Source organism: Anthonomus grandis, chromosome 6 (assembly GCF_022605725.1).
Source record: "Anthonomus grandis grandis chromosome 6, icAntGran1.3, whole genome shotgun sequence".
NCBI lineage: Eukaryota > Metazoa > Arthropoda > Insecta > Coleoptera > Curculionidae > Anthonomus > Anthonomus grandis.
In genome coordinates this window covers 14,538,577-14,552,783 of record NC_065551.1, presented here as the reverse complement: position 1 = coordinate 14,552,783, position 14,207 = coordinate 14,538,577, and the positions used below count along the sequence as shown (strand labels likewise).

Sequence of the window (14,207 nt, the reverse complement as noted above, 5' to 3'; positions counted from 1 at the left end):
AACGTTATAACTTAAATCAATTGTATTTAATAAAAAATGGTCAACAGAAGTAAAAACTAATAACATCTAAAAAGATTAAAACTACATTAAAAAAATAAAAACTTTTTAAAATGAGGCAAATTCTTCTCTATAATCCTCAACACTGATTGCCCTTTGTACGTAAACACCCAATGCGGATTTTTAATTAACCTTAAATCATCCTTCTACATAGTAACCCTAAAAGAATCAAAAGAGCTCCTCCACCAAGAGCACGGTTTCCAGTGTTACACAGATCGGTACTACAGGTGGTGCAGGTGTGTTGTCCAGGTAAGATCTCGTTTCTTCTTCTCAGCTGCTGGAAAATATCTTCGCACGTGGCACCATATCTTAAAGCCTGACAGCCTCTGGTTATATGGTTGATCGGAGGCATTCCTGGCATTATTGCTGGAAAATATAGATATAGTGTTATGTAATTTTTTCAGAGACAGTTTGGTAGCACTATAGTAAGGGATAAGGACGCTAATTTAGGAGGTTTTGGTTGGTAATTTGAGAACTTGAAACTGGATTAAGCTATCAGAACGATCATTCGTTTATTCTCAAAATTTATGAAATATAAAAATAATTAGTATTATAAAACTCATCTACATTTTGCTAGACTATACACAGCACCTACACCTACTTTTAGCTGATCCAATAACCTTCATAATTAATATTAAAATGTCTAATTTACTCTATTTGATATTTTCAGCAGTTTTAACTCATTTATTTTGTCCAAAACATCGTCATATTTTCTTAATTTGTACATAAAACGATATCATACATTTTGAAGTACTACAATCTTATCTTCGAAACGACATCTAAACAGGGAAAAAACACAACATTTCAGTTATTAAAGACTGATGACATCAACGATGCACAAAGTTTTGTTTTACTTATTTTGAAGTATGAGCCGATTTGCATAAGTACTTTTACATTTATGTAAGTTTAAAAAAAAATTATATGCGCTCTAAATCTTAAATCTGTATTAAAGTACCGCCCAAGTTTTTTTTGCACATTTTGAGAATATCATAATCTGAACATTCATGATGTATAATAATAAATGTATAACAATCCTTAGAGGTTGCTGCAATGCAGCTCGGCAATTTTCAGAATAGAATAATAGTAACTTAGTATTTAAAGCATTTTTCCTTAAATCGTAATCAGCAGAATAATATAGTACGGACTCCAAATCACGATTGAAAGATGTTGCATCAGTATCAAAAAAGTCAAAGTAATGCAAGATTTGTATAATAACTGTTGCCTTACGATATACCAGATTCTAGGTCTCCCTTATTAGAAGAAGAACGCGTTATCCTCGCATACTTTTTACTCTTTATTTTTCTCGTTTTAAATGAAAAGCTGCATGTCAGCTTAAATCCAAGATATTGAACGTGGAACATAAAAGATGATCCAATACATTAAATACCTTGGAAAATTCATTAAATATTCTTTTTTTTTTTTTTTTTATAGTAAACACATGCACAAGACGAAAGTCCTATGTCACTCTTGGAGTGGTGCTTGCGCGAAGATATTTGTGGGCATTTATTTTGAATCGCTGTAGGTTGTATGCGTCGGGAAATGTGAGATGGAAGCCCGTTCCACAAAGAAGATGTTCTCCAGATGAATGAGTCCCGATACAGCGACGTCCTTGGGGTAGGCAGGTGGACTCGATGTTGATGAGCCGCAACTGCTAGACGCGTCTGCCTCTGGAATCAGGCCTGCCAGCTCAGAGGGGCACTTACCGTGATAATAACGGTAGAATAAACAGAGATCAGCCACATTTCTCCTGTGCTCCAGACTATCCAGACTCTTTGTCAGTTCTGGTTTGTCGATAAGACGAATAGCTCTCTTCTGTATAGAATCCAGCAGGTTTAAACTATGCTTGGGTGCAGAGCTCCAGACATGCAAGCAATACTCGAGGGAAGGGCGTATTTGAGCCTTATAAAGAGTCAGCAGCTGTTCTGGTGTATACCGTTTTTTCGTTTTGAAAAGCACTCCGAGTTTTTTGGAAGCCGCCCTGGCGACCTCGGCAACGTGGTCATGCCAGAACAGACTGTTGGTGACCTCGACTCCTAGAAGATGTAAAGATGATTTCATTGGCAATGTTTTCCCTGCCATAACCAGCTCCGGGCCATCAAGGTTAGTCTTCATCGTAAATACTGTAACCTGCGTTTTTTTAGCGTTAAAATTGACCAGATTGTTACCGCCCCACTCCAAGATTGCTCGTATTTCTTGTAAAAAGTTCTCATAATATTATCCGTAAGACATGCTAAGGCAGTTGATGTGTTGTGATCACCATAAAACTTAGACTTATGAACTGGAAGCAAGTCAATTACGATCATTTAAGCATTGACCTGCACTGCAAATGCAATTACGCTACGCTTTTTAATCCTTTATAAGAAATAGGCAATAAATTTATTGGCTTAAAATTATTCACTTTACTAGGGTTCTTTTATTTGGCACAAAAACGACTATGAATTTCATTTATTTAATTAGAAAGTTAAATGATTCAATAGGAGCGGCATATAAAGTTAAACCATATAAAAAGGAAGGCCATCGTTTCCAGCTGAGTTAGACTCAAATTGGCAGGAGTACTTTTTGATATTTTCTGGAAAATCCATTCTAGAACCTAAATTTAAATTATAGTATAATCTATTATTTAAAAAAAATAGAGTTCTTTTTAGCTCTATTTTTTAAAAATAATAGATTATACTATAATTTAAATTTAGGTTCTAATGATCTTCCAAGGTATTTGGAAGATCATTAGAGCTTTGTGATGTAGAGTGAATACCTAGGTTTCAAACTCGTTTATTTTCGCGGTGCTGCAAAAATTGAAAATATCCAGGTTTTTCTCTTGACCTTTTCTCTTGACCGACAACTGTAAGTTGTCGGTCAAGAGAGGTTTATTAACTTTTACGTGTAATTAACACCTTCATAAGTATTGCATGTTTTTAAAATATAATTTTGTGTGGTCACTAATATCATCAGCATTAATCCCATCTGAGGCATCTGAGGCTAAATCATTCACAAAGATAGGATCGATCAGAGATAAGAAACCATGCATAATACGAGTAGGTGTACTACTGCTCTGTGCAAAAAGCTCAGTAGCTAATAGTAGTAGCAACTGTAAGTTGTCTTGACCGACAACTTACAGTTGTCGGTCAAGAGAGGTTTATTAACTTTTACGTGTAATTAACACCTTCATAAGTATTGTATGTTTTTAAAATATAATTTTGTGTGGTCACTAATATCATCAGCATTAATCCCATCTGAGGCATCTGAGGCTAAATCATTCACAAAGATAGGATCGATCAGAGATAAGAAACCATGCATAATACGAGTAGGTGTACTACTGCTCTGTGGAAAAAGCTCAGTAGCTAATAGTTAAAGGCTTAGTAAATGGCAGTACAGTGCACAAACATGTACCCTGTGAAAATCCTCGCGCCTGTATCCTATAAATGTTTTTTTTTCACAGATCTTTGCACTCTAGACCTAGTAGCCGTCAAACTGTCAATAGGTTTGGAAAAGGACTTAGTAGTCTGCTCTGCCTATTTTCCTATTTTCCATCGAACTTGATTCACCTTCCTCTCCCCGGTCGTCACTGCCGTGGTCAAATATTGGAAAAACTTGGGTCTCCCAATCTCATGGTCTGACCTTTGGATATGTAGAGATGATAACCCAAAATGCTGATTTCTTGTGCCCAAACAGCCTAGAACTACTTAACCGAGGTGGTGTCCTTACTTTCTACTACAAAAGGGGCCAATCAGTCATCGATCTTACGATATGTTCACTTAACCTGGTGAATCTTTTTAGCTCATGGAGAGTTACAATATCGGACTCCAGGCCTATTTGAGCTGAGGAAACATGATTGTCAGCAAACGCCAGTCTACAGACATCTGAGAAACACCGATTGGGATCACTTTCTAGAGTAACTAGTCAGTGGTCTTCAGGACGTACGGGCAAGATACACCATTCCGGCAGACACTGAGATCGGGACTGTCAACCCGACTCGTGCGATAGCTGCGGCATTCGAGAGCAGCTATTTACTCAGACGCAGCCTGCAAATGTTAATACCTTAATGTGTTCCACGCAGCTCAAACATAGTATAAAAAGATACTCAGGGACCCTAAAAGGCAGAGCTGGTTCTGCGAGGATGTTGAAAACACATTCTCCACAACACGCCTGTGCAAGGTATTATCCAAGGATTATCGTAATAAAATAGGGTCGCTGTTACCTCCAGAAGGTGGCTTTGCAATCAATGCCCTCACTTTCCAGAAACCGTTTCTTAAAATGTCCGGGCTTGGATGGTTTATATCCTTGCCTTTTACAAAATGGCTTAGATGAGAGAGACATAATGACTGAGTTGGTTAGACCATTACACATGCAACAATATGACTAGCAGGCGGGCAAATCCATGGACCTAGCCCCTATACCCATGCTTTAGAGTGTCATGGTTTAGAACCATGTTTGGTGAGTTGGATGCAGGCCATGCTCTCGCAACGTTATGTACTTGCTTAGCGTCAAAACATTGGCAGCTAAGGGCTGCCCACAGGGAGGACTATTATCCCCAACCTTATGGTGCTTAGTGGTCGACAGTTTGATCGAATTTTTAAATAGGACATGCCTATTACATAGAGGCCTACGCTAATGACCTGGTAATCCTTTGCTCGGAGAACGATACTGCCACAATAGAAGGGTCTGATGATGTCCAAAAAAGCAGAACTTCTACTCATCACGAGAAAACGTTGTAACTTAAATTGTGTCTCTGGGTAGAGTGCAGTTGCAATACTCCTATAGTTTGATTTCTGGGAATCACATTAGATTTCAAACTCTCCTGGTACAATCACACATACATCAGAATTAAGAAAACCACCTTCGCATTATGGGCCTGCAGGACGGCTTCAAACCTCTTCTTATATACGGGCCTATCGTTTGGTGCCCATATTCAGAAAAAGCAAAATCCGGGCCTCACTGGATAGAGTTCAGCGCATTGTATGTCTAAATATAACTTCCGACATACCACCAGGTCGGTGTAATTCGAGGCAATGAGAACTGCGCATAGGCTATATTATTATGTCTTTCGTGAACTATGAAAATCTGGTCAAACGCCGTACCCTCTCCTTCTGATGGGCAGTGATGATTATATGGTACCTGTGATACACATAGTAATAAAAGAATAATAAAATGTTATTATTTCCTTCAGTCCCCATCACAAGAAAAATATGGAGAGAGATATGCAATGGAAATTTTATTAAGACTTGGAGCTTTAGTATTTCTTGTGATTAGTTCTCTCTAACAAATTTTAATAACGTTGATACTGCTGGCTTTACACTACAATACATATTTATTTAAAAATTTGTTTTGTCATTATTTTTCACATGAATCATTTAAAGAATTTATTTATAAGGCTTGCACTGCCTATTTTTTATTTTATTTCATGCTCGTATCATACCACTTCCTGTGTTCACTGAGTCTCTAGACTAAGAAAGCTGAGCACTCAGAATGGATCAGAGTGAATGTTTTTGTATCAGAATTAATGTTATATTTTATGTATGTATTTTTTGTGTTCTTTATATCTGGGTCTGGCATATTTTGTTTTAAAATTATTTTTAGTTATATAGATTATGTAATCTTTTAACTTGGGTATGTTTAGTACATAAATTTTAGTATTTATGTCGTTAATCCTAAGTATTATCCGAAAACATTACCTTCATTGTCTACTAGCTGAACTATGTACTTTATAAAAGGATATCTATACTGCATAAATTTGAACTTGGCCTTTTATTTGCATATATAGTTTTGTATTTCACTTATAAAGATTTTATGCATTGCATTTTTGCAAATAAAAAACATTTATTATTATTATATTATTATCCTCTATAGAATATGTTTGTGTTAGTAAAATAAAATAAAACTTCACAATATTTTCTAATCTTGGCATAGTTCAGTGCTAACAAAATACTTCTAAACATTTTTCGATTAATTCTAATTTATATAATATCTGTTATAATGAATTTTGATTTTGAAAATTGATTGTATATTATGTATGTATCATTTTAAGAAATTATTTTTCAGGAAAATTAAATAATAAATGTATTAAAGAACAAGATTGTTTTATTTCCATTTTGAAATTGGTGTCATGTTGTACACTATTGTTAACTGATTATTGCAGTACATTAACTCATTTAGATATGTAAAATAAAGCTGAAGAGTTTTATTTGATTCTGATCAATATCTGATGCTAACACCTAATGAAAAAGTAAGTTTTTCAAAGCAAACATATAATTAAAAAAGTCTTTAATTATGTGTTTGCTTTGAATATTGCAATTAAATATTAAAATTATGAGATTTCTTATTTAATGAAATTTGAATTTTCCCGCCTTTATTTGCCCACGCCTTTCCAAACGATCCAATTAGGTATGTTAAACTGTCAACTTAGTTACAATAGTTTCCGTTGCCAAGCGAGAGGACGCTAGCAGATTTGTCAGAAGAATTTCGATCACTTTATATGCAACCACCACTTCTCTATAATATATCTGTGTTTTGTGCCTGTGACTGTGGTTTGCAAGGGTTTTGTGAACCATATCGCATGCCGAGAGGAGTGGCAACACTCCAATGACCTTACATTGAATAAGGGGACTAGGTATCTAATCTGGTATACAGATAACTCCAGAATGAACAATAAACATCGCTGGGGAGCATGCTATTGTCCTCTAGGCTGAAGTTTTTCCGTGTTGAAATGCGGACAGAAAATTCTAAGCTGCGGACACCGTAACACAAAGGTGAACTCCATACTCATAATGGAGTGCCTAGAGTACATCTGAAAGGAACTGGTAAAGGTGGACTACAGGGTTCAGCCTGTCTAGGTGCCTGGGCTCTCAGGCCATGCTGGAAACGAGGAAATGTACTCTCTTGCTAGACTGGAATCTGCAAGAAGGCTAGTGAGGCCTAAATCCATAATCGGTATAGCTAAATGTGTAGCAGTTGCATCGACTGAAGAGTCTGCTGGACAAGTGGATTCTCCGAAATAGATAGTAGGACGTAGCATAAAACAGGCTAAGGCACACATAGACGAGCCCTCGGCCTGTATCGCCAGAAATCTACTGTACTTAAAAAGTCCCGAAATTCGGCTAGTGACAGGTTCCATAACCAGAGACTGCCAGTAAAGGCGCCGTCGTCACATCATCGGGATTGCGAACAACGCGGAATGCGGATTGTGTCCGCAATTCCGATGTGCGAAAAGAAGGATCAAACTCAAACTACAGACCACGTTAATGGGCAGTAGGTAGTAACAGCTAACATGTGCTACCCACTGCACTACCACAAATCATGTTCCGTAATAAAAAGAAAAACAATAGGTTTCGACAATTAACAAACTAAATAAGAGGTTAGACAAATTTTACGCTATATAGCGTAAAATAATGAATGTTGATATCTCTAATCAGAGAAATACAATTACACAAAGGTATTATTTCTGGCAAGAACTTTTCGAGGTTTTCTGTGCAATCTATCATTTTTAGTATGATCTTTAACACCAGGAATAGCTTACAGCTAATTTTAATACTTATCCAGTTTTCAAAACCATCAATTACATCCTCTAAATAAATAAGCCTTGTACATTGTCATAACAATTTTTCAATTAAAGTTTCAACTCACACAGCGATCACAACGATAACAAAAATAGCCAGGAATCACAAAAAGCATCATGACGCAAGCAAGTCTCTGTAACTCCAATCACATCAAAATTATTTGCCTGCATAATGTTTACAAATTCTTAAAATACTCTAAATACTGATATTAAATTAAGATGTGCTGTTTTAAAAAAGCTAGAACTAGACTTATTCATTATGTTATTAATAATAAGCTATAATAATATTTTTTTGCTCTGTAAGTGTTTGACAAAACAGGGGATTTATTGTCCAAATCTGAATGCCTTACATCAAGATCTTGATCCTTGTGCAAAGTTGAAACATTTTAATTAATTGTGAAATTATGAAAAGTCCCCAAAAAAATAATTTAAAAATAATTTGTTCGCAGAAAACTGCTTAATCTTTATCTGCTTCATTCTTTTTAATAATGCAACACTTGACCTCCTTGGTAAATTTGTATCGCTGCATCTAATCTGATAACTATAATTGATAAGCTTTGTGTTCATATATGTATAAAAGTCAATTTACAGGATACCTAATTAACTGTTTCATCATAATGAAGTCTGTTTTATTTGTTAGTTTGGTGCTTTTGTTGGCTATAGGTAAGTTTTTTTTCCATTAAACTGATCAGTCTGAAAAATCTATTAATTTATTTTTAAAAGGGTTCTCAGCAGCAGTTTCCTCCTGCTACAGCTGCTTAGGAAATTCGACTGCTTGCCCCTTTAGTCCTACAGAAGCACAAATAACTGCTATGAAGAAGATGAGTTGCAGCAGCTATACTACCAGTACCATTTGCTCTAAATATGCAATTCTGTTTCCTAATGGTGAGCCCTTCATATTTTTATCATTTCAGCACATGCCCATTTGTTATGATTATTAATTTTGTGTCAAAAGGTTCAAGTTTCTTGCTACGAAAGCCACGTTAAAATCAAATCTTATTACGTTATCATCAAATTAAAAATAACAGGAGTAGGAGGGATATTGCACTATTTTTATTAAAGCTCTAAGAGTTTAAAGATTTTTTTGTCAAATTAATGGAGTTTCTCTTCGTAGAAGGTGATCATCTGCCATTTTGAAAGTTCCAACTGTCACTTCTCAGTCAAAAGATAAAATTTCCCAGCGGCCATGTGCCACATCCATTTAATTTAAAATAACAATAGGGGGAGAAGTAATATTGAGCCATTTTTAACCAAAACCAAACTGCGACTGAAGTTTATCCGAAGATTACTTGCGAAGAAAAAAAAAATATTTTTTCCAAAGAAACTCCTGTTTTTTATCCATTTTACTGTTAATTTGATGAGGAGCTTAAAAATTCTTAACGTAAAATCGACATCTTTTAAAATAGCGGATGGGTGCCATGTTGAAACAAACTATCGTTGGCCACGAAGGTTTCCGATTACTTCTGAAGGAAAATTTAATATTTTTCTTTCAATTCTTTAAATTTCATGGGGCAATTTTGAAATGTTCAACTTTCGGTTTAATAGGTTAATTAGGTTATAAAAGTTATAATTTCCCTGCTACCACGTATATGTATTTAATAGTAAAAGTGGTGTTCCCAAATATGCTTTAGTCGGCATCTTGAATATTACAACTGTTAAACATAGTTTTTCCGCTACTATCCACGCCTTGTAAAATAATTTATTTTGTTTAGGTGAATACTACACATTCAGAGGATGTTCTCCAAAGAACGTTGGCGGAACCAATCAGGGCGAAGACTTTTGCTCTTTTGTGCAGACTCTGTATGAACCGTTGATCCAAAATGGAGTTATTTCTTCTTCCAGCTGCTCCGCTTGCTATACAATCGATTGTAATACGTAGAAATTCCAATTAATTCCTTAATTATAATTAAATTACATACGATTTTATTGATATACATATAGTTTTACTTACTTTGGTAATGGTAAGCAGCACACACGGAAGGTCCTATACAATGAACTCTTCGAAGTTGAGTTTCGTCACCATATAGACATGGACTGGTATCTCCTGGACCCAATCTTCCTACGCATTCGTAACACCTTATTGCTGTACCTAAAATTATCATATAAAAATTAATTTTCCGGCAATAACATATACTTCTTGAATAACCTTTATAGCAAGTAAAGAAACTTTACAGCCTGTCATAAGTTGGCATACGCCACATGATTGATTATTTTATTAAAAAGAAATGGTCACGTGATACTGCTGTTAAAATTAAGCTCCGCCAATATGATCGAAGAAATCCGCTGCGTATGATACACCTGGGCAAAGTGAAAAGTTCTTCCAGAGAGTTGACTTATTATTCGCTTGCTGCAGAGCATATAATTAAATAAAAATAACATTTTAATAAATAATATAATAAAATCTTATAATATAAGTCTACATAATTTTTAAGACTTGTAGCAAACAAAGCGACTCTACACTGTGTAATAAGCAGACATGCGTCGCGTGATTGATTGTTTTACTAATAAAGAATAGTCACGTGATACTGCTGTGAAAGTTAAGCGTCGCCCACGTGATCCAACATGGTCGCTGCTATGAAACCGAGGCTAACTAAAAAGTTTATTTGAGACTTAACGCACCATTCGCTTTTTTCGAAGAATTAGATTAAATAAGTTGTAAGGCGAAATATTTTTTAAATAACTTTCGTAACAAACAAAGCGACTCTACACTATATCATAAGCAGACATAAGTCAAGTAATTGATTGTTTATAGAATATTTATAGGCGAAAAGAAGTTTTATGAGAGAAATGAACTATAGGCGGAGCCTTTTTTTGAAAAAAAATTATTTTACGAGTTCTAACATTTTCAGTTTTTTTGACTTTTCCGCTAAACGGTATTTATTTCGAAAAAAAAGTTTTTATGAAAAAATAACTTTATCTTTTCCCTTTCAAATGCCGTTTGACCGAAATTTCTGTGAAATATACAGTGCGAGCAATAATGAATTTTCGCCATGAAGGTCCAAAAAATATAAATTATAAAATCATATTTTATTTATGTCATATTTTTTTTTCTGAATATGGGGATATTTTTTATCGAATCGTCTTTTTTTAAGTCGGGAAAATTCGCCGCGTTTGGTTGTTTACATAATTTTACACTCTCAAGAGCAATGGGTGGAATAAGGATAAAGAGTTGACGCTGAATATGAATCGAACCTAGTTAGTTTCTGCACAGAATAATGAGTGGAAGTAGTATGGTAGCGTGGGAGAAGGATGGTGATGTCTGGCAACGTCTATAACGGCGTCGTGTTCGTCTCGTGACGTCACGGACTATGTTTTTAATTATAGGGATTGTTTTATTGATATTATAGCGGTAATTTTTAACAGGTTTAATATTACCTTTAGGTTGAATATATATTTGTAATATACGGAAGGTATAGATATTTAGGAACATTTATGAGTATAATAAAAATTTAGTAATAGAATTATAGAGGGTGTTTTAAGATTTTAGGGCATTTATAAGAAAAAAATTATTTATAATAATGTTAATTATATTATATTTTTTTTTAAGATAAAATTAATTGATTTCCAAAATTTGAATTTTAGAGTCACGTGACCATCATAACTTCTTTGCTATTCGTCCGATTTGCTTAAAATTTGATATTTGGGGTTGATTTAGGATGCAATTAATAAATTTTGACAGATGTTTGACATATAACACATTATATTGACATATAACGCGACTATATAAATACATTATGGTTCTTTGAAGCATGATACCTCAACAACTGGTCTTCTTTTTCTTTAGCATATAAACTTTGGCCTCCCCGACTGACCAGACTTAAGTAGATTTGATAATTTGGTTTTTTTTTAAGAATTCCTTTATGGCTCTTTACAGACAAGATCTAAAGGTTTCAAACTGGTCACTACGAAAAAACTATAGGAGCGAAGCGACTATACTTTTTTTACCAGTAAGGAAGGTCTTTTATCGATCATAAATATACAATAAAATTACAAAATAGTCAATTGGGCGAGCTGTAGGTCATTTGCTTACGGAGAATAAAATGAACTGTTCTTTTACCTAACTAACTAAACCTGACTTAACCTAGGTATGTTAATAAAGTAAAAAAAATATTAATTTAAATATTACGTATAAAAAAAGCAACAAAATATGAATGTAAAACAAGTTGTGGTAAAAATAATAATAATAGATAAAGTACTAATTACTGTAGGATAGATTTTGTTCTACCCAAAGATCATAAAATATTTCTCTTCAAAAAAATAGAAGGGAAGTAATTTTTATAATATTTTGTGGTAGCTTATTACCATATACTAGCGATTTAGTAAGAAAATCATCGTTCAAATTGATAGCTATAGTGTCTTGGTATTGTTAGTCTGCCTTTGAACCGAAGTTTTAAGTCCGATTTACGTCGGTCCTAAAGCTTTTATTAATAAATTTAAAAGCTAAGGCAATTGAGTGTAAACGCCGTCTGTTATGCACGTTGTTGTTATGTCTGTTAAGCTAATTGGTGAATTTTAGTATGACTTTAAAATCCACCAATAGTTGGTTGTATTTACGCACTCCATTTACATAAGTCTTAAATAAGAATTTTGTGACGTCTGGATTCTACTCATGTCTGACTTTTTTAAACAAGCGCCATAGATTGTATCGCAATACTTTACCTGTTTGTAAAATAAAGTTACATTGCCATTCATCAATTGTCATAAAACGTAACTTTCACAACGTTTATAATTTTTCCCCAAAGATTCTCTGGTATTGGATTCACATGTCGGTAAATTAATTTTAAATGAAAACACCCTTTTTGTATACATTTGTTAAGATGCTCAGTAAAGCGCATTTCTTGGTGTATTAATGCAGGTGTACTACGGTTTTGAAAAAATAAAAATTACTTTAATAACTTATAACAGGCTAACCTCACCAGGAAATATTAGAAAGAGGAATTACAAATACTTAAAACAAAAGTGCAGGAGCTAGATTTTCTCAAGGGTGGAGGGGTGAGGGTGAAAAGGGGTGGAAAGCGGTTTTTCGACTTTTACGGCGTAAATACTTACTTTAACTACAGCTAATAAAGTATTAACTACAGTTAAATGGAAAAATGGTGGATAATTCAAAAATGCACAAATTTTATTTGACATAACCTAAAAATTTCGAAAAAAAGTGGAAAACCCAATTTTTTCACTTTTATTTTTAACTCTGCCAAAAAATATTCAATGTTGATTTTTTCACTATGCTGAAAAGATCAAACTCTCAAAGTAAAATGAATTTATACAAAAAATAATAGCGTTATTTGTAAACCTATAATGTTATTAAATAATATTCATTCGTTCAAAATAAGAAACGATAATTTATTTTAAAAAAAAGTCGATGATAATTCAATCTTCACCTATTTGAGTATATTTTGATCTTTTTGCTTGCATATGATTTTGAACGTGTTCATCCTGTTCAGCGTCATTATGATCAAAGTCATCATCATCTTCTGCTTCCTCTTGTCTAATTTTCCATTTTCTTACATTTCTTCTAAAACCTCTTCATCGCCACTTTCTATAGTGACTTGCTCAGCGTTAATACAGTTATTTTTTTCGTTGCAATTTGAAAATATTTCGTGCATTTCAGATCATGTTTGCGGCAACTACATCTCAATGAACTGCAATCTTTTTTACATGTACAAGAAATTTTCTCAAGAAGGTCTGGAATTAATTTGTCGTCGGTATATTTAGGCATTAATATTATATTATATAATATAATTCATAATATAATATATTATATTAATATAATATTATTAATATTCTAATAACATTTCCCTCAGGCAATTGTTTCTAGCCCCATTCCGTCGGATCTTTCTCGTTTTTATGCCATTTTTGAATCTAAAGATATGCTCGAAATGAATGCTGTTTTCCAGATTCTTCGGTAGGTGGTAAATTTTCCAACTTAAAAGTTGATCAGCTAATTCACTGAATTTTTTGTTCGATACTAATGACTTAATTGCTGTTCTTTTTCCTTTTCCAGTGAAACCTGATGTGGAATCACAACAACTGAAGGAGTGCAAAAATGCAACATATTTACGATAGGGCCGATAGGAAGTATATTTAGTTAAAACAATCGGAAGAGTAGTAACAATCTTTAACCGTACTTGAACCTACTTTACAAAAATTAATATTTAAATCATTAATGTTCAATTGGTGTAATAAAACAAGCAGATCTATATCTTGCCTCAACTTAATCAAACTGGAGTATGATCGATTTAATAGTTAAAAACTTCACAGTACAAAATTTATTATTCAAATACAAGAAACGTTTTTTTTTTAAATAAAAACTGTAAATGCCGCTAACGTAAATAAACTTACATTAATTTAAAAAATGTACACTTTTAATACAATTAATATTACTAATTTTAGAGATAATAACGATATATTTAGTAAATAATTATATACATTTATCTTAAAACAAATAGTTCTTTCAACATAAACACTGATGGTAACGGCACAGATGTATATAGCTCCATTCCGTGCGGAGCTATATACATCTGTGGTAACAGTTGAAGCAACAGCTGTACACTGCACATGTAAACCACCATTTTTTAATGCAGAATCAGAAAGAACGCAT

The 14,207-nt window shown here is 33.8% G+C and overlaps 2 protein-coding genes across 2 annotated transcripts in view; one reads left to right on the top strand and one right to left on the bottom strand.

The window, feature by feature from the left end:
* Positions 1–16: 16 nt before the first annotated feature.
* Positions 17–14,207, bottom strand: part of LOC126737478 (uncharacterized) — a 39,619-nt gene continuing 25,428 nt past the window's right edge. Inside the window, exons 2-3 of the mRNA XM_050442398.1 lie at positions 9,558–9,695; positions 17–423 (exon numbers count right to left, since the gene is read on the bottom strand). Of these exons, the coding sequence (XP_050298355.1) occupies positions 191–423; positions 9,558–9,695 (371 nt within the window). The 3' untranslated portion in view covers positions 17–190. The remainder of the gene's footprint in view (positions 424–9,557; positions 9,696–14,207) is intronic.
* LOC126737480 (uncharacterized) lies at positions 8,129–9,538 on the top strand. The gene is made up of 3 exons (XM_050442400.1): positions 8,129–8,269; positions 8,330–8,491; positions 9,319–9,538. Exons 1-3 carry the CDS (start codon positions 8,176–8,178, stop codon positions 9,483–9,485), a joined length of 423 nt encoding a protein of 140 aa, XP_050298357.1. The 5' UTR covers positions 8,129–8,175; the 3' UTR covers positions 9,486–9,538.